The sequence below is a fragment of the Pelodiscus sinensis genome, chromosome 3, assembly GCF_052426305.1.
Source record: "Pelodiscus sinensis isolate ZL-2025 chromosome 3, ASM5242630v1, whole genome shotgun sequence".
Lineage (NCBI taxonomy): Eukaryota > Metazoa > Chordata > Testudines > Trionychidae > Pelodiscus > Pelodiscus sinensis.
Window position 1 is genome coordinate 132,679,805 of NC_143054.1, and position 25,945 is coordinate 132,705,749.

Genomic DNA, 25,945 nt, shown 5'->3' on the forward strand with positions numbered 1-25,945 from the left:
AAAAATGGAAAATGATACCAAAAAATAGCTGGAGAACAGCAAGCATGCTAGAGATTTTCAAAGTGAAAGAATCAACCTAACAATTATTCTCCTGCAAATCTAACTTTCTCCCTCTCTTGTAATGTGCCACAACAAAAGTGTTACATAATATATGTAGAGGGTGATAGATCAAGAACAAATAGTATGGGCTTATAAAGAATAAGTGTTCACAGGCATAATTTCTAGAATAACAGGATGAAATTATTAAAGGGTCTATTTAGTCTGGATAGTAAGTAAAAGGTTCCTAGTCAAATATATTTCCCAAAAGAAAAAGATAGATTTCACATTTCTTTAGACTCTTAAAACCCATCTGGACAAATCAGTGGAGAATACACTGAACAAACCAAAGAGAAATGATTTACCTCTCTAATGGTATATCTACACAGCAAAGTTATTTTGAAATAACAGCCCTTATTTCGAAATAACTTCCCTAGGGTGTGTCTAGACTACATGCCTCCTTCGACGGAGGCATGTAGATTAGCCAGATCGGAAGAGGGAAATGAAGCCGCGATTAAAATAATCGCGGCTTCATTTAAATTTAAATGGCTGCCCCGATCTGCCGATCAGCTGTTTGTCGGCAGATCGGGGGAGTCTGGACGCGATGCCCCGACAAAGAAGCCTTTCTTCATCGACACAGGTAAGCCTCGTGAAACCAGGCTTACCTGTGTCGATGAAGAAAGGCTTCTTTGTCGGGGCATCGCGTCCAGACTCCCCCGATCTGCCGACAAACAGCTGATCGGCAGATCGGGGCAGCCATTTAAATTTAAATGAAGCCGCGATTATTTTAATCGCGGCTTCATTTCCCTCTTCCGATCTGGCTAATCTACATGCCTCCGTCGAAGGAGGCATGTAGTCTAGACACACCCCTAGTGTCTACACAGCCAAACCGCTATTTCGAAATAAATTCAAAATAGCGGAGGGCTTATTTTGAATTTGGTAAACCTCATTCTAAAGGAATAACGCCAAATTCGAAATAGCTATTTCGAAATAAGTGCTGTGTAGACACTTATTTCGAAATAGGGAGCCTCCAGCCTTCCCAGGGTGCCCTGGTGGCCACTCCAGCCTCAACCAAGAACACTTCTCTCCCTCCCCCCTCCCCGGAGCCCTTAAAGGGGTAGAATCTGGCCACAGTGCCTGTGCCAGCTCCAAGCCTGCCAGCCCAGAGACAGCAGTCGCTGCCCCTGACCCAGTGGCCCCAAAACATGAGCCAGCAAGCCACTGGCATCCAGTCCTCCACTGCTCCCCCGAAGCAGTCTCCCAGGAGCCTGCCAGGGCCCAGAGAATGTGGGCGCCTTCCTGTTCCAGGGTGGAGATCATGGACCTTATTCAGGTTTGGGGGAGATGCCCCCAATGTCCATGATCTCCGCACTAGATGGAGGAATGTGGCCGTCTATGGAAGGATAGCTGTCAGCCTGGCCACCAAAGGCCACATGCGAACCCAGGAGCAGGTTTGCATGACAATCAAGTTGGTCTGCCGAGACCCCCAACCCTGAGCTTCCCCTCCCCTTTCTTCCCCTTGCTTCCCCCTTCCAGCTCCCTCCTCCCAGGTTTCCCCCTCCCCTCTCCCACCCTCTCTTCTCCCCTCTCCTGCCTCCTTTCCCCAGTCTCACCAGAGTTTCATTCCCCCCCCCCCCCCAGTTTTGTTAAATAAAGAGAGTTTGTGTTCATGAAAATACATGTATTTTATTTGACATCAGGAAGGGGAGTTAGGGAGCGGTAAGTGGAAGGATGTGAGGGAGGAATGATGCACAAGCCCCCAGTGGGGCAGACCAGGGAAGCTCTTAGTGCTCCTCAGGGTGGAAGTTCTCCCGCAGAGCTTCCTGGATACTGACAGCCCCCCGATGGACCTCACAGATGGCAGCCTGCAGAAAGTGCAGCCAGGCTCGTAGCAACGCATCCAAGAGAAGCACCAGAGTGCCCAGGGGCATGCTGCAGAGTGCTGTGGTGTCCCAAGTGAGGGCAACCAGAGCATGCAGAGACAAAATGCTTTGCTGTCCCTCATCGAGATAGGCAAGCAAGCAGGGAAACCTGAGAACTGGCTGTCCGGGGGGGTCCCTTTAAGCACAAACCTCAGCCTCAGGCAGCAGCCCCACACAGTAAGTCCTGACCTGGTACCCTGCTGGAACTGGTTCCGGCCAGCCTTAAATGCAATTCAGAGTCCACTCAGTGTGGACACGCTATTTCGAAATAGCAAAATGCTATTTTGAAATGCATTTTGTGTATAGACACGTTATTTCAAAATAAGCTATTTTGAAATAACTATTTCAAAATAACACTGTAGTGTAGACATACCCTAATGTGTATTAAAGTTAGAATAAGTTTCTTAAATCACCAGGTCCTGTATCACCAGGACCAGATGATATTCCTCATGTTTAAGGGGGGGAAAAACTAACAAGTTGCAGAGAAACTGAGAGAGATGCTCCATAGCTCGAAGAACAACTATTCAAGGAGACTTAAGTCCCTAATATGCCTGTCTTTAAGAAGTTCCCCCCCCAAAAACCCAGGGGAATAAAAATACCCAAGTGTGGCTATAAGAATTATTGATTTTGTACAAACAGATTCATAACAGAATACATAAGATAGCATAGACCAACATTATGAGTCATGGGATATCCTTACCAGTTAAGTACATATTGTGATTTTATGTCTGTGTGCTCTAAACATGTGTAATCAACATCTGGATAAAGGTATTAGTATAAGAGGTAGTAATAGTTGTTTCTGCAGAATGGTTGTGGAGTTTGTGTGAACATAAGGGTACGAATGGCTTTTGTTAGTGTTTTTGCTTATACAACCCAGAGTGATCCAGGAACAGGCAAACAGTATGAAGTATGCTGAATAAGAGATTGGTGTGGTCTTTCTGAGGAACAGGATGTAAATCACCCAATTATAAAATCAGTCTGTTGCTATCAATTTTACAAAAAAGGTATTTCTAACAATGTTAGAACACAACACAAAGAACCAGTGTACAGTGCAATAACTGACAGATTATTCTGGGTGCTACAGCATGAAATCGGGACTGCTATCCCTTACAATCGCCTATTGCTCCCTACAGATTCTTCTTTAAGCCAATCACAGAAGTCCCAGGCTTCTGTTCTATCGAGCAGACCAAGTCATCTTATCTAGACACGTACCTTCCTCCCATATGAGCCCATTGCCTCCCACAGACCTGTCTGGGTGGCTTGCTCTCTTTCCCTTATATCACATTAACTCATTTATTATTATCCACCTCACGAGGGGTACGTTTACACATCAGTGTTATCTTGGAATAACTAAAGTTATTCAGAAATAACCTAGTCTACGTCTACACTACCAGCAGTTATTTTGACATAACGTCAAAATAACGGGAAGCTGGAGGACTTCTTACTCTGACTCCTGTAACCCTCATTTTACGAGGAGTAAGGGAAGTAAGAGGACAAGTACTCTCTTTGAGACGTCCTGCTGTGTAGACAGCGCCAAAAGCTGAAATAAGCTATTTCAACTTGAGCTATGTCAATTGCATAGCTTAAGTTGCATAGCTTATTTCAGCTTTAGCCCTGCTACGTAGACGTACCTGTGGTGAGCAAATCTGGGGGGCTTGAGGCCCTTTTTCTCCTTGAAAGGGCCAGCCACTCATGGCACTATTATGTTCTACTTAGGTTTTCACGCTACGCTCACTGTAGTTTCTGAGTGCCTTCCAGTAGTATATTATACAATATGTTACCCCTCTCAGGTTTATTTTCTCGTCCCCTCCCCAAGGGCTAAGGTGTGTAGCTGAAAGTGTCCTAATCTTACAGGTTTTTAGGGTTTTGTTTGGTTGGTTTGGTTTTTGTATTTTGTGTGTTTGGTATGTTTGTTGGTTTTTGAATACACATATTGCTCTAAGTCTGTGTCAGAGATGGCAATACCAAAGAAATGCACCTTTCACTTGGAGGAGGTGGGGGGGGGTTTGGTGGTCCCTAGCTTCTTGAGCAGTTCATTCTACAGACTTGGGGTAGCCCCTAAGAAAATTCTGTCTCCTGCAGAGTAGAATATTACCCTTACTTCAGGGAGCACCTGTGTGCCTGAGGAGTGTAAGTTCTTGACTGGGGTCTTCATCCTGGAGATACTGCATAGTATATCTTAAACAATGCCATGGAGTACCTTGGAAATATCTTGAATTTTAATTCACTTTTCTATGGAAAGTTAGATTAGGAGAAGGACAGCCTGAAATGCAAGACAAAGCTACCATAAACCTTACATACTTTTCCTATCAAACTACAGGTATAATATTTTCCAAAAAACTGCTATTTTAATTACTTTTCCAAAAACTTTGTCAGTTGATAAATATTAAACGACGGTATTTTCTACTTAACAGTATCCCTCAAAAAGAAACAATTAGAACAAAATACATAAAAATCATTCCTGAGGTCAGAATTAAAGTTGCTGTGGTATAAGAAGAAAGAAATGCACTTTTCAGCAACTATTAATGTGTTTATAATGAATCTCACACTGACCACATATTGTTCTTCACTATTCACTTCCTTACTTTTAAGTGATTGTTTTGTAAATGCTGCCATGTCTGCATAGCATTTCAAACATGCCACCTTTTCAATCTGTCCAAGTTACCAAGATTCCTGTTCATGCCTTCTATCATGACCCTTGACTACTGTAATCTCCTTTCTGGTCTTGATGCCAGCCACATTCCCCTTTGTGATTCTTTGTAGGAAGCAGTCAAAATCTGAAAAGCCACTACCCAAGTCTCTTCCTAAAACTCCACTCTTCCATAATGAACACACTAAACTGCAACCTGATAACACCCAGACAAGTGGTGAATTGTGATTACTGCTCCTGACAGACTAAGAAAATTAGGCACATTTTCTGTAATTTTTGTTTCTGCATCTCCTCCATCCCTGCTGCGATTTTTGTCATCCTCCTGACATGCCTTTTCTTTTAGACTGTAAGGTCATTTTCTAACAATAAGGTCCTAACTTGGCTGGTCTCCTGGAGGCTACTGCAATATATAAACAATAGCATAGCTGGGATTCTCAAAGTTTTTTCTCTTTGTAAGCCATTTCATTGAAATGTTTCCACCCTAAAGGAGATGGTAGCAACCAATAGAGCAAGAAGATGTGAAGAGGGACATTTTGATGTGGAGATCAGAGCAAAAAAACCTCACCCTCTTATTGTGAAAATACAATGGAATCTTTAATGTACCTACAGAGTACAGGATCTCAGCTTTTAAGGCCTCATCCAAAAGGTACAGACTTTGCGACTCTACAAAACAAAGACTTGAAACATAAAGGAAAATCTCTGTGAAATTCATAAATATTTCTATTCTGTTTATATTATATGTGCAACTGTAGCTGAATCCACATTCTTCTTTACAATGTACTTGTCCCTTCATAGGCAACAAGAGTCAAACTTCAATCAAAATGGTTCTATTAGTTTTATTTCCTGACATTTTAAAAGAGTGACATCTGGTAGCTTGTATGAATAAAAATGTTTTACAGAAAAAAAACCAGACTTATAGTTTTAATAAGGACTATCCTCCTTTCTTCCCTAAATCATTACAGTTCATGATGAAACAGGTTTAGCATGCAGCTACCACTGCTGAACCAAACTACTTCAAAGGAAGAATCTTAATTCTTTTAAAGAGCTTCAAGTTCCCTTTCAGGAATCAGGATGTTAAATTGATAAATAAAATTAATGGCTTCTTTAACTCAGAAAATGTTGTTGATCACATTGTTTCAGAACAGCAGCTATAGCAGACTCAGTATTCTATTAAACACTCACAAATGAAATCAAACTCAGCTCTCCTGGTTCAGTTCCCTTGTGCCCTCATTTGATGCAATGAGGAGTGTGGTATCATCCCTTGGTATTGTACATGGGAGACAACTCAAACCAAGAAAGAAGAGGGCCTAGAATTGGATAGTTCAGCACTAACTGTGAGAATGTAGAGTTTTGAAAGTAGGAAGAGCGTAGCAAAGCCAGGACGAGAGCTTCAGGGAGGTGGTACCTTTGAAAGTAGGAGTGATGAGCAGTAGATTCTCAGCAGGCAGGTGGAAGACAGCTGAGGGAGGTCACCTACAAGCTCTCATCATGGCTGGGGAAAGCTAAAAGCTGAGAGCAGCAGACAGAAATGCCTACTGGTTTTCTGAGCTGGAGAGCTGAAACCAGATGGCCAGAGAGAATTAAAGCATTGGAAATTATGTGCCTTCTGATCTCTGCAGGGGAGAGCTAGAACCAGACCTGAGAATTAAACAGGATGGAGAGGAATAACCTATCTGAGGAGAGGTGTGGTGAGAGGTGCTGGAGCTGTATTAAAAAGCGAGGGGGCATAGTGAAAGATATGGAAGCTATACTTGATGTTGGAGTATTGGGATTTGAAAGTGAATATACACTTTGGGCTAGGCTGGGTGATTATGGTTTAAAGGTGTGGGACTCTTTGCAATAACTTAACCCCACAAAGGGTTATCTATGTTTGTAAAGCTTGAGTGGTATTACTGAGGACTACAGATGAAAGATGAAACTGAGGCAGGCACACTGGTCATTCTACATCCCGAGGGGCGAGAGGAGGCCCCCCCAAGGGCTGTCTTCTCACACAGGCCTGATCTAAAATTTTAGATTGACATAGCTACATCAATCAGGGGTATGAAAAGTCCTCAGCTGTGAGTGTCATAGTTCAAACAAACAGACCCCAGATGCAGATGAACTGACAGAAAAATGTTTCTGTTGACCTATCACAGATCAGGGAGGTAAAATATCTCCAGTGATGGAGAAAACGCCTTTCATTGCCATAGACTGTGTCTATACCAGGCACTGCCATTATGCCACTATAGCGCCTGGAATGTAGATAAGCTGACAGTCAGACAGGTCTTGCTCCCTTTGAATCAATGGGAATTTTGCCTCATTATGGACAACAGAACCTGTCCAAAGCAAGTCTTCACAAAACAGAATTACAAAAGGCTTTTAAACAAATCCAGTACCATTTAACTCCATTTATCTTTGTCACACCAACTGTATATTCTCTCTTTCAAATCCCAAACTATATTTGAAGTCTGCAGTCAGGAAAGGTATCAGATTTGACCCAGTAAGCTATTCCCTCAAAGGAGTGAAAATGATAACACGTGTTGCATTAAAAGGCAACAAGAAAAGAATTGTGCATAAGCCCAGAGGAAGGGAGAACCATAGCAAGAATAGGGTCATTAAAGGTAGTATACTGCCTGAAACAAATGTATAGTAACTGACAAATAGAGGCGTGGTCAGCTAAGTGGCTTTCTTGAACCCAAGAAGAGAGAAGATACTACAACATTTTTCATGACCACATACCAGTTATTATGTAGCCCTAGAAGGATCTGAAACTATAAATATCAGTGTACAGGGCAGATCTTAACCCCTCAAATTGTGGCTTAGTGAGCACATTTTGAGTCCACCAAAGGCCACACATGTTGTATAAAAGAAAAAAAAGATGTCTTGGGCCCAACACTCTTAACAAATCCTTTGTTTACTGTTGCAATATTACACAGTTAATGTGATCTAGGATTTTGCGTTAATATTTTGGTGACTCATTCCCATTGGAACAACCACCATTACAATTATTGTTTGTTATTAGAGACAGAAAGACCAGCTCCAAGTATTAGCAAAGTTAGAAGGAGTTGTTAACAAGTTCTCACATATTCCCTGTTGCAGGCCCCCAAACCCATACATGGGGCAGGGACAGAAGATTCCATCCACCAGCTCACCATGATGGCACCTCCTGCCAGTCATGCTTGGAATTAGCTCCATCAAGCCCCACGGCACCCTCTAGCTATGCCTCACCGCCATCACTTCTATTCTACTCCCTGTCTAGACTTATATTGGTCATAATCCACAACATCAACCTTGGGGCGCAGTCCTCAAGATGAGCCCCAGAACTATCATCTCTTCTCTCACCCAGGGGAAGGGCAACCACGGCCTTGCCACTCACCTCAGGGGCCCATTGCAGCTCTCAGTCTAATCTCTTGCCCCGGAGTAAAACTACAGTATGTCCTGACCACTGACAAGCATATGGGAGAAAAATGGGAGCAGGGGAAGAATTAGACCCACCTACTACTCTGGGCCTCTCCCCTAGGGATCCTTTAACAGCACCCTTTCATTGCCCAGGGCCACTTGTCCACAGCCCCAGCACCTATGGCTCCCACCACAAGCTCTCACATTTCAGAGCCTGAAGTAACATGCCAGCTACACAGCACTCTAGGAAACCAGCCTTCCCCTTCATACTCCTTGTAACACACTCCTCTCCCCTTTTCTGTGGCTTCCCTTTTATCAGGGTCAGCTGTGCCTTTCATTATCTGCAGCTGCACCTGTATCTGCCTACCACTCAGCCTCTCTAGGTCGAATTCAACACCAGTAGGGCCAGTGCAGGACAGATGCCCCATGAAAGGGATAAAATCTCAAAGTTGAGGTTTATTTGTCAACCTGCCAAACCCTAAATGTGCCGTACAACGTGTGACGATGAGCCAAAGAAATACAAAAAATTATTCGTACAGAGCAGGAAACAAAATACTGTAGGGTCCATTCCCTCAGTGTAAACATCTTGTCCTGCAGAAGAACTTTCATGATACTTCATTTTTAATTTGCCTTAATTTCAGCAAGGAAGCGACAGGCAGCTCGGGTAGGTGTGGGTAGCTGGGGGGACGATGTGAGATATGGGACAGATTCCCAACAGTCCCTTGTGCTTTCTTCTCTGTACAGTAAAGATCAGGCGCTGCAAAAAGGAGCAAGAACATACCCCTGGCTAAGGTAGGTGAGTGGGAACTGCTTATTATGAATAACAATCATGTCTGCGAATACTGGGAGGTAGGCTGCTAAGAAAACAGTCTCTTATTTTTGGAATGCACCTTTGCCAACCCTGTGACGGAGGGACTGGGCAGAGCAGCCCTGCCTGGGTAGGACCCACCCGGGAGGGTCTGACTCTTGTGTCACCCGCTCCCTGGGAAAGGGGGGGGGGGCACTGAGGTGCAGCAGCGGTGCCCGGGGCCCTCCTGTCCTGAGAGCCGTGTCCCTTAGGGCGGGGCGCGCAGACGAGACGGGTTCTACGAGCCGCGATGGGCCGGGCGCAGCCCTTTCCCCCCTCCCCTCCCCGGCACTGGCAGGGTGCTAAGGGCAGCGGCCTCAGGCTTTCTCGTGCGCCTGCGCCCGTCTCCACTGCAGCCGCTGGGGGGCGGGGTTTGCTGGGGCCCCGCCCCCGAACGCGGAAGTAGCGGTTGGCTTGGGTGCGTCCCCTGCGGGTGAGCCCAGTGGGGCGCGGGGCAGCCTCCTTCGGGCAGAGCCCCGAATCCCCCTTCTCCCGCCCGGCAGGGGGCGCCACACGGCCGCCGCTGGGCAGGGCGGCGAGGCCGAGGCGCAGCGGCCCAGGCCCGGGGGGGCCGAGATGGCGGCGCGCCGGGCTGAGGGGCAGCGAGCGGGCGCCCCCTGGCGGCGCCGGGCGGGGTGGTGGTTCGGCAGCGCTGCGCTGCTCCGCCTCGCTCTGCTCTGCTACGGAGCCTACCAGGACCGGACCATGCTGGTGAAATACACGGACGTGGACTACCACGTGTTCACGGATGCCGCCAGGTTCGTGAGCCAGGGGCGCTCCCCGTACCTGCGAGCCACCTACCGCTACACCCCTCTGCTGGGCTGGATCCTGGCCCCCAACATCTACCTCACGCCGCTGTTTGGAAAGCTGCTTTTCATTGCTGGGGATCTGACAGCCGCCGGCCTCATGCTCCACATCCTGCTCCTCAGAGGCATGGACGCCAGCAAAGCCTGTGGGTACTGTGCCTTCTGGCTGCTCAATCCTCTGCCGATGGCTGTGTCCAGCAGAGGAAACGCAGAGTCTCTTGTGGCAGTGCTTGTGCTGGCCACCATGTATTACATAGAAAAAGGGAACATAGTGAAATCTGCGATACTCTATGGCTTTTCAGTGCACATGAAAATTTACCCAGTGACTTATGCTCTGCCCATAGCCCTTCATCTGCAGAATGATGGCTGCTGTGAAAAAGGAGCAACGGATGCTTTCCATTTTAAAAAATCAAAATTTTCTCTTATGGGTCACTTCTGGCAATTTTTTTCAAGGCCGCTAAACAGCAATGTGTTGCTTTTCGGGGCAGTTGGTGGATTTACATTTGTAGCCTTGAGTCTTTCATTTTATTACGTCTATGGTTGGGAATTCTTGGAACATACTTATCTCTATCATTTAACCAGGAGGGATATCCGTCATAATTTCTCTCCCTATTTCTACATGTTGTATTTGACTGCAGAGAGTGAATGGAGTTTTGCCCTGGGACTGGCAGCTTTTCTGCCACAGCTGCTCCTGCTTCTAGTTGTATCCTTAGCTTATTACAAAGACCTTGTCTTTTGTTGTTTCCTACACACTGCTGTTTTTGTAAGTTTTAACAAAGTTTGCACATCCCAATATTTTCTTTGGTACCTCTGCCTCTTGCCCCTTGTAATGCCTAATGTGAAAATGTCCTGGCAGCGGGGTGTCCTGCTTCTCCTTCTTTGGTTTCTTGGGCAGGCATTGTGGCTGGTACCCGCATATTTTCTGGAGTTTAAAGGAAATAATACCTTTCTACTTATATGGCTAGCAGGCTTGCTTTTCCTTTTCATTAATTGCTTCGTCCTTGTTCAGATTATTTCTCACTATCAAAAAGGAGAAAAAGTATCCAAAAAAGTCAAACATCAGTAATGTGCCTATCAGTATGTGTGGGTCAAATCCTACAAGTAATCCCATTGATAATAATGAGATTGCTCAAGTGAGCAGGACTTGGTCGAATATCAGTAATGTAATTGTATGTACGCTGCACTAAAACACAGTTTCTACAAATAGCCTTTTCAGGTTCAAGTGGTTTTTGTTTGTTTTTTTGGAGGAGGGGTGGCTTTGGTTTTTGTGCTTTGGTTTTTTTTTTTTTTTTTTTAAATAAGATGGTGACCATGAAGTGTTTGGGGACTTCTGTCAAGAATGTCTCAATCACTGCTGGACAGGGCCTCTCCTAACCTTGATTTAGAAAGCTAAAAGTAACAGTGTAGACACAGCCTACTGCCTGTCCTGTAAAGCTAGCAGTTTGAATACAAGTCTGTCCGATTTCCCTGGGTCGAGCTCTGAAGGCTTACTCCCTGCTGGAAACATGTTTCCAACTGGAGCATAGGCAAACCCTTTTTGGCCTCAGTTTTAAGTAAACTCAGTTTTGGGTAGACATTGTTAGATTGCAGAAGAAGGGGTATTATAGTTCTTTAGGGATGTAAAATCCCAGTTAACCGGTTAAACCTTGTGTTTAACTGATTAACTGATTGAGCTCAGACTGCTCCCGTCTGGCCCCTCATGGCCGCAGGAGCCGGCAGCCCCATGTTCAGGGGACATGGAGCTGGGAAGTGTTGTTTGTTAGGTTGATGGGCAAAACAAATATAACTAAAAGTGATCAGTAACCAAATGTTTATGCGCAATATTTTGTCTGCTGTATTTTATGGGTACACAATCTTGTTTCACACTTTTTTAACAGAACAAGAAAAAAATTAAGATTTGTCCAGGTTATTGACTGCAGCTCACTAATTCTTTAAAAGTTCATAACTTCTTTCATGGTTGAAATAATTCCTCTCTTTCCCCACCCCCAGAAGTTTTAACCACATTTCTGCTTTAAGTCTGGATGCTTAAGTGTGTATCAGAGGTAAAACGGGTGCATCTTAGCCCTTGTCCACCTCTAGCATTTCTATATTGATTTACAGCACTGAATTATTAACTAATAATGAAGCTGTACTGAAACACTACTGTAGACACACTGCAGCACTTTTTTCTCTATCATCTAGACTGGCTTTGAGCAAGGGTAGATAACACTGATAAATATTTCAACAGGTGTGGACTAGCATCCACACCGGTGGTACATTTTAGACAAATGGTAACGAACACAACATCTCAGAAACAGTAATCTCTTAAAACAAAGAGAATATTTTTTCCTGTTAAACATACAGTAGTATCTTTTATAAGAATAGAGGTGTCTACAGTCCTGTCCTGACCAATTTTAATTTATTATTATCTACTATTTGAAACTTCAGTGGGTAACGTTATTTTTCTGTTATTGTCATAAATGGCACATATGATAAATAGCTCATTAAGAGTGGTTTATTTCCTCTGGAAGTGGATCCTTAGGGCTTGTCTTCACTACCATGCTAGATCGATGCAGCTGTGCTATGAACACCTGCTATATTGATGGGAGAGCACTCCCCTGTCAATGAGAGGCAGAAGGTATGTTGAGAGAGCATTTCTCCCTGACACAGTGCACTATAGACACCACTTTAAGTTTGATGTAACTTATGTCATGTGGGATTTTGTTTACATGCATGTGCCACAAGTTACAATAACTTAAGTGGTAGTGTAGACTGCATCAAAGGATAAAGAAAACGCAGGAAAAATATTAGTGCAACACAGTAGGTGGAGCAGATTCTTTCCTGATCCTTGTGGTGTTCAGGTCACACTCTCCCATATGAGATTTGATTACTTTTCTCTTAATGTGTCTAACATTAAATATATATATGTCTCAACATGATTGAGATAACACTGTGTTTCCTTTAGCTATATCATTCAAGCTAAATATTGTTCATATTTTCCTTTTAATGTGACTGTTTGAGAAGTGGATTTTATTTTCTGTCTCTTAGGATGATTTTTTTTTTTTTTTTTTTAATGAATGGGACATCTGTCCTGTTCAGTTCAAGGATATGGGCCTCTACTCATTGAAATAGCTATTTTTAAGAATCTGTCTAGAATTTGGGCACTTATGGCTTGAAGCTTGTATAGAGTAATTACTATTTCTGTTGCAGTGTGTCAGGAGTAGGAATGTTAGCATGTACTCATTAATGCAGTTAACCGATAAGCCCAGACTTATCAGTTAATCTTAACGGGGACACCCACCCACCCCTTGCTGCCTCTGTATCAGAGGCAGTAAGAGGTGAAGGGGTGGCAGGAGCTGTCTGCCCCCCGTGCTGCTGCCGCTGCCTCTCTCTCTCTCTCTCTGAGCCAGGGGAGGGGACCAGTGCTTGGGGGGAGTTGGGGTTTTTTAAGCCAGTTCCACACAAACACTGGCTCCTGCCTTCCCCCCTACGTGTAAATGTCTAAATGCTTAACATTTCAGCGGGTACATATTTACACAAATACAAGATTTCTAACATACCTAATCATACACTCACAGCTGCTTTTATTTTGCCATTTTATCCACCCTTTAGCATTGACAGTTACAAGATGCCCATTGTAAAGAATAAGCACTCAAGCAGGGCTACTCAACTTTGGAAGCCCCGGGAGCCACGATGATACTTGCAGCACATGCCAATGGCCGCAACTTAAGTGTGGTTGCAAATATATGCAAATAGCTTCTTTCACACTGGTGGCATGAATAAAAAGATTAAGGCAAGACTACACAACACACAGGCCCCAATTAAGTCAGTTCTTCTGATATTAATAAAATGTAGTATTTACCTGATTTCTACCCACATGACAGCACTTTTAATGAGCAATGGCAGTCCAGGAATTTAACTACTAAAATGCATATAAACAAAAGACCATTATATTGACTATTTGTTTTGGTTCCCACCTGCGGGCTGTGTGTTGAGCTCTGCGTAAACCTAAACCGCGCCATGGGCCGGGGCCACATGTTGAGTAGCCCTGCACTAGAGCAAGAAAAACTCCAGACCTCAAAGTTTTATCTGATACAAATTTTACTTGTGTCCTCAAGCTAGCTGGATGGACTGTCTTCCTCACTCCCTCTCAATCAATGATATGTTAAATCAGCTTAGCAAAATGGATAATCTTTTTCAGCAATCAAGTTAAATATTCTTTTTGTGATCCTTTAAAAAATGTTATTTCTTCCTCTGTCATCTTAGATTGTGGTCCCTTTGGGGTAAAACACATCATCATTGATATTGCAAACAGCAGAGAGCACTTTGCTAGTACTTAAATAGTATAATTGTGGAGAGCAAAGGGGGGAGACAAACCAGTTTTTTTTCATGGACTGGTAACTTGGCATTGTTACAGGGACATGTTAAAAGTATATCTTTCAGTGGTGTATTGAACATAAAAGATTTTATTTGAATTATAGTGTTCAGTCTGCATTTTGCTAAATATCTTTTCAATGTTCTCCATAGGTCTGGTGTGTGCCAACTAAAAGTTTTAAAAGTCTTCAAATGCTATTTTTATGAAGTATTTCCCCAAAAGTTTAGATAAGGGAGTAATTATTTGACAGATATTTTATGAATTTTAATATGTATGTATAATGTGTATATTTATACATGGAAGAAAATAAAAAGGACATGCAGTAAATACAGTTTGTGAGTATTTGTCCTTCAGTTTGCTCATCTCTGATAAGGATTGTTTCTGGTGCTGACTGATTCTCCCACTGCTGCTCCCTCTATTTCCTGAGAGAAATGGGTGGGGTAGAGTGATACACTGGGAGATCAGGGGAGACTGGAATGAGCTGTGGAACGAGGCTAAGAGTGCTGAGGAAGAAGAAAAGCACAAAGCCGTCAATTTCCTCTACTTGGGAAGGTGTATCTGCTCTCTCTCAGGCTGGTTTCAATAAGGCACTGGGGAGGCAGCCGAGGGGAACAGATAACATGATTCCAGTCCAGGGAAGAGTTGCTTCTGGTAATAGAGAACAGTATTAAGCAAGTGCCATTCTGATTTCATTATCTAGTTTTAGAAAAACTTTTGTTTAGCACACCATTCCCTAAAATCATGTAAAATAGCTTTCTCCAAGGCAATATTTATCTCAGTAGTTTCCAAAGGGTAAGATTTAACAGTGTTCGTACACTGTTTTATGTACAGATTTATGCATAATTTGTACCTATCTGGCTTTCTTTTTTTGACATTCACTTTATTAATGAAAGCAGAACCTACTATTGTTCATTGGGGTCTAAGCTGCAATAATCTTGCACACACTGAGTAGTTTCTTACTCCACAAGTAGCCCCCTTATTTCAGTGTTACTACTTATGGTGTAATGAATTAATCAAACATAAGTGTATATCCTTGACCTTTACCTTCTCATTGGCCATGTTGTGTGCTGCAAGAGCAGGTGCCGTCTTTGTAGTGCTCTGCCACAGGTATTTGTACATTGTGCCACTGAGACTTCCCTTTTGTTTTATAAGTACAGGCAGTCCCCGACTTACGCGGATCCGACTTATGTCGGATCCGCACTTACGAACGGGGCTTTCTCGCCCCGGAGGTCGAGGTAGCGGATTGCTACCTGCGAGCTCCGGGGCGAGAGAGCCCCGTTCGTAAGCTGCTCCAGTGCCCCTGGTCTGCTGGAGACCGTCTCCAGCAGACCAGGGGCACCGGGCGGGTTCCCACGCTTCTGAGGCTTTGCCAGAGCAAAGCCTCAGAAGCGCGGGAACCCGCCGCTGCTGCCGCTTCAGTCAGGGTGCCTGTGGTCTGCTGGGGACGGTCCCCAGCAGACCACAGGCACGGGGACTGAAGCGGCAGCAGCTGCGGTTCCCCGCGCTTCTGAGACTTTGCTTTGGCAAAGCCTCAGAAGCGGGGGAACCCGCCCGCTGCTGCCGCTTCAGTCGCAGTGCCTGTGGTCTGCTGGGGACCGTCCCCAGCAGACCACAGGCACCGGGACTGAAGCCGCAGCCGCGGGGGGTCCCGCGCCTCTGAGGCTTTGCCAAAGCAAAGCCTCAGAGGCATGGCACCCCGCTGCCGCTGCGGCTCTGCTCCTGTATCCCTGGTCTGCTGGAGGGGGGGGGACGCGGCTAGTGTGCCCCCCCCCCCCCAGCAGACCAGGCTTTTGTTTTGGACCCTGGAGCAGAGCAGCTGGGGCGCTGCCGATTGGTCCTGCAGTGCCTTCTGGGCACTACTGGACCAACCCGGCAGCACCCCAGCTGCTCTGCCCCAGGTCCTGATTCAGCCGCTGCTGGTCAGTTTCAGCAGTGGCTGAATCAGGACGCCTGGGGCAGAGCAGCTGGGGTGCTGCTCGGTTGGTCCAGTAGCGCCAAGGAGCGGTGCTACTGGAGCAACCCAGCATCACCCCAGCTGCTCTGCCCCAGGCGTCCCCAAGTCAGCCGCTGCTGAAACTGACCAGCGCTGACTACAGGAAGCCCGAGGCAGAGTTGCTCTGCCCCAGGCTTCCTGGAATCAGCTGCTGATCAGTTTCAGCAGCAGCTGACTTGGGGAAGCTTGGGGTTCTTAAATTGAATCTGTATGTAAGTCAGAACTGGCGGTCAGTTTCAGCAGCGGCTGAATCTGGACGCCAGTTCCGACTTACATACAGATTCAACTTAAGAACAAACCTACAGTCCCTATCTTGTACGTAACCCGGGGACTGCCTGTACATCTTTTCATTTAAATATCCTTCAGAATAAAACCTTACACCCCCATTCTGCAAGCTGTTATACACACAAACCCTTTGTCCACTCATTCATTGGGGTTCCATGAAGACACTTGACGTTAACAGAGTGAAGGATTGTAGCCAGAAATGTTAAGAATGCTCCAAATTAGAAAAATTATTATAAAAGTCAAATTTTCCCTTCACCTTTTTATTATTACTTTTTTGCAATCTTTCTCTAGACTAAGGGAACATGAAAATATTCCATTTCACTTTCTTCCTAATTAGTTTCACTTTCTCAAATGCAAGAACCGTGCAAGGCTTGGGTTGTAAAAGTGTAAGTAGTTTTTTTGATTAAACTGCTTCAATTGTAATTATTTGTAAAGGAACTTGTTTGTTACTGTTAAGCTTTTTAAAGCTCTCTATATTTGCAAGAAAAAAATTACCTGAATACATATACATCCCTTATGCCTCCTCCCCAATTTAAACAGTCTCATTTAGTTGTTCTAAAGAACATTAATGTTACTGCACATAAGAAGGGCCATACTGGGTCAGACCAAAGGTCACAATCTCCAGGAAAGTCTTTTCCTCTTCACACTCTAACTGAAGCAGCTCAACTGTAATATACCCTCTTTAGCAAATGCAACCCATAAAAGTGTATGCAAGGACTTCAGATAATGGTCTGTTCCTACATGTTTTCCTTTTAGGTGTCATTTAAAATGTTTAAAGGTTTGGGTTTTTTTTAATCCTTCCCCTCAGGAAAATCCTTCCAAAAATCCCTCAAAGTATAAATCAAATGTATAAAATAAAACCACCTACACCTCCCCCACCTCCTCCTCCTCAAAAAATAAAATTAGCAGCTGCTTGAATTTGATGGGTGACAGTTGTTACAGGTGTTAAAAGTAACAAGCGTCAAAATATAGTTATAAAAAATGATAATCCTTAAGCACAAACATATCAAAAAAGAAATTGAAACAGCTGTTTCTCAATTCCCTGTAACTTCTATTGAAAATAAATGAAAGACTACGTTGGGTGTGAAGGGGAAGAGTTGAGTCCCAAATACAGACTGCAACCATTCAAAATAAGATTCCTTCCTGTAGATGAGATGAAAGCTAAGGATGGAGAATTGTGTAAAAGGGCTGAGACCACAGGCCTATGCTCTCCCTGAAATAAGTAATACACAGGAGCCAGGAGCAGAAAAAAGCAGCCTATAAAACGTTTATAATATACATATATATCTATCAGCTTGAGTTGAATTTGACCTGAGTATTTGACTGCTGGGTATTGCATTTCCAAGCCCTTCCCTCTGCTCCACACTCACACTTTATAGTGAGCTTAGAATTTAATGTGGCAGAGAGCTCTAAGGAAAAGTAGTCTGCTCCCACAGAGCACAGAGAAGTCACTGAAGTTGTTTTGGTGTATGCAGCATCGCATGGCCAAAGTTTATACTAGACAGGGTACCTTACAGAATTCAAGGTGCCACTGATGCCAGGTTTTTTTGTAGAAGTTTTTTCCCTCATTCTGGTTCCACCCATTGTCATCTGTGTCTTGGGACAGGGTGTCATGCTGCCTTTGCTATTTCCCTCATACCATTTCTAGAAAATACAGCAGTGTACAATGTACAGGTGTTATGTTAGAGGAAGTGCGGTTCTACAGCATTTGGACCTGCTTCTGACTATCAGTAAAACTATAACTAATAAAACTGTCAAATGTTTTTGTCTCTTCCGCTCCTCCCCCACCAGCTCTTGTTTAGGGAAGAGGCACGCATTTTCCTAAATCCATCTTTGTACTGTCTTGTTGATGTCCCCTTCCTTCACTGTGGTTCCAAGACTCCATTTTGTTTTAGAGTTGTATCTTTGCTGGGACTCACATTTGGATAGAGAGTAGAAAGTCATGACTGCTGCTAGAGCCTGTGCAGGCCTTCCTATGGATTTCACAGCTCTACCTGGCTGCAGTTCATGCATCCAACACCACTAGTGCTGCCACCCTGCTCTCTTTACTGTTATAATTGTTCTTGGAACGTTAGAGGACAAGTTAGATTATGATCCATAATCCAATGTAAACCAAAAATATGGGAAACTGTTTGTTTTTTCCAGAAAATTTTAATATTTGGCATTTTCCCTCCTTTATTGATCACAGTGAAGTTAATGTTTATTTTTTGGAAAACAAATCTATTTCCATATGGTAAAAAATTCATCATTGTTTTAAACTCCACAGACTGAAAGAGCTAAAAGTACATTGTTAAAGTATATCTTTAAAAAAAAAAGTGAGTAACACAAAACTGGCCTTTTGGTAATGCTTCGTAAAAAGTCATGTACTTAAATGTATTTAAAAACATTTTTTAGGTAGATTCACTGATACAAATTTAAAATGACTTTCTTCTCTTCTTTTAAAATTGACATTTCATGAGTAAAGTGTGCTACCAAAGTGTGTTTGGGATTTAGAGATAATCCAGTGACTCATTAAAAGCTGAAGGAGGAAATAAACAGAAGAACATCAGAGGAATATGTGAGGTTTAGATACTGCAAATCCCTTCTGACACAGAAGGAAAACTGAATAACTTTACTCACTGATAAACCAAAAATAACTGAATAATAAAGATCAAAATAACCGTAGCTAAGTGCAGAACAAATAATTAGTGAGCAAGTCATCCTGACTATTCATTATACCCTTAAGCTTTACCGTGCAAGTGTTCCTTTGAACATTTTTGCTTCTGTTGGGATTCTTCAAATTCTTCAAGTTACTGTGTATGTTTTCTTGCTGCTAGCTAAGAAGTACAGTGAGAAGCTGAATGCTGGAGTTTATTTTCTGCCATAGATAGCAAAACTTTTAGTTCCAATTAATACAAGTCAACTGCGTTAATGCACAGATGCACTGGACCTTGTTCTCTTAATTTCACACAGACTTCAGTAGAGCTACTCTTGAATTTACACTGGTGCAAATGACAAGGAAAAAAATAAGTCAGGCCCATAAAATCTATTAATTCAGCTTTTAAATCTGTACTTTATACTCCTGGGGTTCTACATTTGCTTCAGTAACAAAGCATAATAATTGTGTGGCCTAATCTTACTTCTAGTATCACTGGCATTGCCGTTATGAACAGGCCTTGGCAAAATATCCTCTGCGGACCAGACCCAGCCCCCCAGACACAGCAGGAAGCATCAGGCAGACACCCTACTTGTTCCGCCCCCCGAACACCACACAGAAAAGCAGCTGCCGCAGCTCTTTCTCAGCTGTGAGCCTGGGAGAGGGAGGAGTGGTGCTTTACAGGCTGCCACTGTCCCAGTACATTCCCATTGGCCGATTTCTGGCCAATGGGAACTGCCAGTTTGAAGAACAGGCAGAACGCAAAGCACCATTCCCTCCTCCCCTCAGGGTCTTATTCACCAACGCACATGGCCCCTACAGCCAGTACAGGAGTGGGGCAGGCAGGCAGCCTACCTGAGAAATGGACTGGGCTGCTGGCTAGGAGTTGCACAAGTAAGTCTTCCCACCAGAGCCTGACTCTCAATCCCTCCTTCCCCAACCCTCTGCCCCCCTTACCCTACTTAAGCCAAACCTTCTGCCCCACTTCTGAACCCATACCCCTTCCCAGACCCTGCACCCCAATCTCCTGCCCTAGGTCACAACCCAAAACCCAGTACCCCAGTCCAATGCCCCAGGTCACAACCGCCTCCTTCACCCAAACTCCTTTCCAGACCCCCTACTGCACTCCAATCCCTTACCCCCAAGCTCTCTTCTGCACCTAACCACCATCCCAGACCCTGCACTGCCTCCATTAATGTCATGGAAGAGTGCAGCCCTTGACCACTTTCCAAAATCTTGGAGGGGACTCCCCATCAAAAATTATTGCTCACTCCTGCACTAGAACTGCATTGGTTCATAGAGTAGATAAGACGGTAATCATGCAGTCAGATATGATCTGATCAGTATTCTTTTTCAAAGACAATATTGCATCATGCAGTTTTTGTGTTTAATCGTAGAGGGAAAATATATTTCCTGGGGTTTTGTAGGATAAGTATGCACTGATAAAGATACATATTTTTTTTAAATGCAGTGTCTTTAATGAAAATACTACATCTCTTATGTGGTCTTGTCCTGTTAAACATCTTTTCTTTTCTTTTCTTTTAAGTGAGAAATCATATATTTAAAACATCTTTTGGGGGGCTGAATAAATGCAGAAACACTCTTTGTAAAAGGAGTTAATCCTCAGTGCTTCTCTCTATAAGTCAATCATGAAGACAGCCTCCAGGGTGGATACATCACTGCTTACTTTATAGTCTATTACTAGTATATATTTAAGATAAGCCATTTATTCTGTTTGAAGTCCATACCCCAATGCATCTCATTTTTCTTGGTGTGTATTTTTTATGCTGTGTATACCCATATCTTTGTATTTACCTCACATCATCTCTGAGCACTTTCTTCATGCACAGTCAAACAACCCACATTTTCAAAAGTGACTAAGCACTTGGGAACCCTAAAGAAAATCCATTTTCAGGGAGTATTGAATAGCTGTCCTCTGAAAATCGAGCCTCTTTTAAGGTATCTCATATTGGGTACAGTAATGGAGTGCAGCACCTACAGTTCAGATAGACCAATGAGTTTCCACTCGTCTTCAAGGCCCGAAGTGTGCTTTGTGCACTCTTGGAGAGAAATCTAAATGTGCAGGACAATTTTTTTTGTCTGACACAAGATTGAACTTAAGCTTGACTTTGCTCAAGATCTTCTGTATATCTTGAGGAGAAGTGGGTCGTGAAATATAGCTCCTTTCCATAGCTCCTAGTCTCACCCAGGCAGACTGGCATGAAATGGGATGGGGAGGTAAGGAATAATATCCAGTAGCTAGGGAATAATTTCCTCTTTGACTAATCTGCCTCCCAGATTTCAAAGTAATTTCCCTTCCCTCTGCCCCATTCATCTGAGTGCTAGGGAATATCAAATTTCATGCAATGCCACCTTAATTAAAAGTTAATTTAATTTCAATAGGTGCACCATGTGAATGATGTGACCTAGGTCAGTTACTTGTAGCAGCATAAGGGGTTGTTGTTGCTGTAAATATTAAAAGCAATTGAAAAGCAGGACACTGCCATTGTAAACAAATTACAGAGAGTTTAATGATTCTTAAGAAGAGGAAGAAGCTTCTTTGCTTTGCTCTTTGCCTGAGACTCTTCCCTAGATGCAGAGAAGCTGTTTGCTTCCCTTCTATGTGGCATGTACCCTCAGGAGGCTTACAAGCAACTTGGCTAGGAGCATGTGTGGTGGATTGTGTGTGTTACTAAAAAGAAGGAGGGGTAGTTTACGGGATCTTTGTGGCTGAAGCTTGCTCTCTGGTTATATGGAGACTTTAGGGGCAAGAGAAGAATGTTTTTCTTTTAAAGGCTGCTTCTGAAAATACACGTGAGGGCTTGTGAGAGATATGTGTTTCTACCTCTTTGGCTCTTCATTTTATCTCCTGCACTTCTTGGCATGGTACCATTAAAAGCATTTGATCATTTAAGGCTTCTTTTGTATTTCATTCCCACCACCTTTGCTTCAGGAGATTCTGTCCTCTTTGAACTGGCTTATTGCTGGTAACATTTCTTTCATATTCTATTCTTCAAAAGGATTTAGTAATTTTAAAAGCCCAGGCATCTGTGATGCCTATTCAGGTCCCAGTAATGTAGTTGAGTTGGTTGCTGTGGCCTTAGCATATATGAAAATCATTTCTGAATTCAATAGTGTTTGTGGGATTCTGCATCAGTGACTTAAGGCCTTGATCCAGCAAGGTGAGGAAATGCACAAGGTAAGGTTTGAAGTCACAACAACTAACTCAGTGGTGTCTTCTATGTCTTAACATTTTCTATTTTTTTTTCAATATATAAAATGGCACTTATTAGCCAAATGTGTTATAAACTATTTGTAGTCCCCTTACTAAAGGGGCCTCTGTTTTATTCTGAAAAGACCCTGTGTGCTACAATCCAGACTATAATTCCCATGAGCCCTTGGGAAAATATAGGAAGGGAGGACTCTGGGGGGAGACAGGACTGTGCTTGAGGAATGAGGCCTAGCAGTCTGGGACTCTGCCTTGGAGTTTGGAACCAGAGGGGGAGCCAGGCTGCTGCCAAGGACATTGACCCAGGGTACGTCTAGACTACATGCCTCTGTCGCCAGAGGCATGTAGATGAGGCTACCAGACATAGGAAAATGAAGCGGCGATTTAAATAATCGCCGCTTCATTTAAATTTACTTGTCGGCTCAGCGCGATAGTCTGGACGCGCAGGTGTCGACATCAAAGGCATTTGTCGACCACCCAGGTAAACCTCATCCCAGGAGGTTTACCTGGGTGGTCGACAAATACCTTTGATGTCGACACCCGCACGTCCAGACTATCGCGCTGAGCCGACAAACAGCTGATCAGCTGTTTGTCGGCTCAGTGGGGCAGCCATGTAAATTTAAATGAAGCGGCGATTATTTAAATCGCCGCTTCATTTTCCTATGTCTGGTAGCCTAATCTACATGCCTCTGGCGACAGAGGCATGTAGTCTAGATGTACCCCCAGTGGAGTGGCTGTTGGAGTGCAGCTACTACATGCCTGTTGGAACTGGGAGTTAGCAGGCTGCTTCCTATAGGCACAGCATGAGGCACTAAGTTTGGGCCTTGCTGGAAGAGTGCTGCCTGGGACAGAGCTGCTGTTTAGCCTGGACCAAACCCTCACTACAGCTGCAATATCAGCGCGCCAATGCAAGCAAGTGTCTGGGACTGAGTCTAAGGGTGTGCACACTCTGGGGTGGGGTCACTGTTGTCTAGCTATATAAGCTTCAGTTATTGTTATGTGTTTTGTTAATGCTATTCCTTTCTATTCTGTTAATCCCTGTTTATTTAAGTTAAGTAAAGATGGTTTATTTTAAAGTATTCTATTAGATCCAGCTTTATGTTGGAATGAGTATATTCCTGGAGGCTCTCAAGGCACCAGTGTGTGTACAAAGCCAGCCAGGTGGAGGCACCGCCATTTTACATTCATTGTCAGCAAGGGACTGCAGCAAGGGCATGGATAGGGCTTTCCCCAACTAAACACCATCACCACTGGGGTACTCAGGATCTCTTTTAGGTTAAAACATCTGGTGCCCAGGCACACCCGGGGAGGAAAAAGGGGGTTACATATTATAAAAGGAAAGGCAATGAATGCAGTTGAGTTAATGCTGGTGGAAACGTAGTTTGCATTTCTTCATTGTTGAGAATTAAGTGTGGAAAATTAATGTTGAATTAATCAGATGTTTGCATTTATTTATAGATGAAGTGAGAACATTAGGTGTAATGGAAATCTTAATCATTTCAGTTCTAACCTAGTGTTCTGAGCTCCTTATAATGTCATTAATCTATTTGCCTAGAATATTCTACACATGGCCTTTTCTTTCAAAAAGTCACCTTTAAACAACCTTGAGCAAAAACACTGAGATGGTGCCAAGCTCTTGGCCAAAGTCATTGGGTCACTGAGTTTACATATGTAGGAGACAGAGCATTCATTTGGATCTAGCTATAGTGCATGCAGCTGGTTTGTTTTAAGAGAAAATATATTTAAACTCACTTTTAATGGAATTTCCTATTAGGTGAGCTGTGCAGTTATCTATTTGAATATTCATAAATGAAGAATAATAAGTTAATGAAGTTAATAAGGCTGCATGAATCATATTTATATCCTTCAGTTTATGTGTCGTTAGTGAATTTTCAAAAGGAATTACACCAAAATGTGAATGAAACAATTCTAAATTGTAACGCAAATGAGTCAAAGCTTCTGGCACAGAAATGCCTTTCACAAGTGCTACTGGATTCTATGTATTTAAATTTGAAGAAAATTGTAATGTATGTAAGTAATGATCACAAAACTTCAATGCACAAAGAGACAGTGAATTGCATGTTCAACCTTAACTTAGCATATTATTGACTTTTGAGCTCTCAACTCTGACTTTATTATTCTCTTAACTTAGGGAGGTTTGGTTTTAATGGAATATTCAGCAGGAACACAATAAATATCAAAAGAGTAGTTGGAAGATTCCTACTAACTATTCAATATATAAAATTGCAAATATTCCTGTGTGTACAAATGATTGTATTTATTAGTTTAAAGTTTACTTTTTTATTGTGGAATATGGCAAAATAACAATTTAGTTGGGATGGTTTTGACAGTACATCTTATAGATATAAATGAAGTCAATTCTTTGAGGTGTCAGAAATGCAAAGATATTGTATTTTGCTATAATGCAAATAAATTGCTATTTACTGTGCCTTGTTTAGAAAGCCTTGGATTTTTTAGAAATATATTAAAGTATGGTATTGGCTTGTACTAGAGAATGTCTAAGCAATTTTGTCTTCATTACCAGGTGTTAATATGTTGCATAATTAGATTTCAGATTAGAACACATTCACATAGGCAAAGATTGGAGTACATAGCTGATATGATACTCTTCTGCAAGTTACATGAAGGGAAATGAACTGAATGAACCACATAAAACAATATATTGTCAGGACTTCTGACTATTAAGAGCAAGGCCATTATATGTACCTGAATCATAGCACTTTCAAAGTGGATATAAGTTGTCATATTTTACTGTTAACCAAAAAAGAGCAATGTTTGTTTTTCCTTGGCTTGTAACTTTTGTACTTGAAGATTTTTTTCCCTTCAAATGAAGGGGATGGAGTCACAAACACTCAGATAAAAACTAATGCCAAACAACATGAATAATTCAAGTAACAAATTGGTGACTATTTCTGTCCCATAGCTGACATCTTCCTGAGCTCTTTTTGAACACAGTCTGACAATTCACATGAGTAATTGGCACTTCTCATCACCTTAAACTGTGAAATGTATTTAAAAATCTATTTTTAAATGCAGCATTAGCACTTTTTCAAATGTAGTGCTGGCCACAGCCAGGTTGCTAACTCCATCAGTACAGGAACTGAAATCATAACCACTGTACCCACATGCTCAGATAAACACGTTTATCAATTAGACATAGTTTGCTATTGAAAGTGAACTAAATGCTGCCTATAATTTGAAATGGGACATGCAGAGCCTACATTTTGAGCCGAAACTGATTAAGAGAGTACACTTGACTGGAATTCAGGAGACCTGGAATCTGGTCTTGTTTTCAGGTGTACTCAGTAGGTCTGGGCAGAGGCGGGTCATTACTCACTTACTTCTCTGGGCTATCTTCTCCTCTGCTATTTCTTTCCTGTCTAGTTAGATTGTGAACTCTTCAAGACATGGAGTGCCTCAGACTCTGTAAAGCACCTAGCACACTGAGGCCCTGCTTTCAACTGAGTGTCTAGGTTCTATTGTATTACAATGGATTATAGTGTTGCCATATGTGCTAATCAAATTGTTGCATTAAAAAGTCAATGAATTTTAATGTTAAAATGCAAAGTAATGCACATTGGAAAAAATAATCCCAACTATGCATACAAAATGATGGGGACTAATTTAGCTATAACCACTCAAGAGAGAGATCTTGAAGTAATTATGGCTAGGTCCCTGAAAACATCCACTCAGTGTGCAGCGGGAGTCTAAAAAGCAAAGAGAATGTTAGGAATCATTAAAAAAGGGATAGAGAATAAGACAGAGAATATCTTACTGTCTCTGTATAAA

General features: G+C 42.9%; 1 protein-coding gene across 1 annotated transcript; it reads left to right on the forward strand.

Annotated features, from left to right (window-relative positions):
• Positions 1-9,221: 9,221 nt before the first annotated feature.
• On the forward strand, positions 9,222-14,318 carry PIGM (phosphatidylinositol glycan anchor biosynthesis class M). Its single transcript, XM_014570656.4, has one exon. The coding sequence runs from the start codon at positions 9,410-9,412 to the stop codon at positions 10,703-10,705; it is 1,296 nt and encodes a 431-aa protein (XP_014426142.3). The 5' UTR covers positions 9,222-9,409; the 3' UTR covers positions 10,706-14,318.
• The last annotated feature ends 11,627 nt before the right edge of the window (positions 14,319-25,945 follow it).

Excerpts from the sequence above, each read along its gene's own strand:
- PIGM (XM_014570656.4), top strand. The coding sequence starts at position 9,410 with ATGGCGGCGCGCCGGGCTGAGGGGCAGCGAGCGGGCGCCCCCTGGCGG.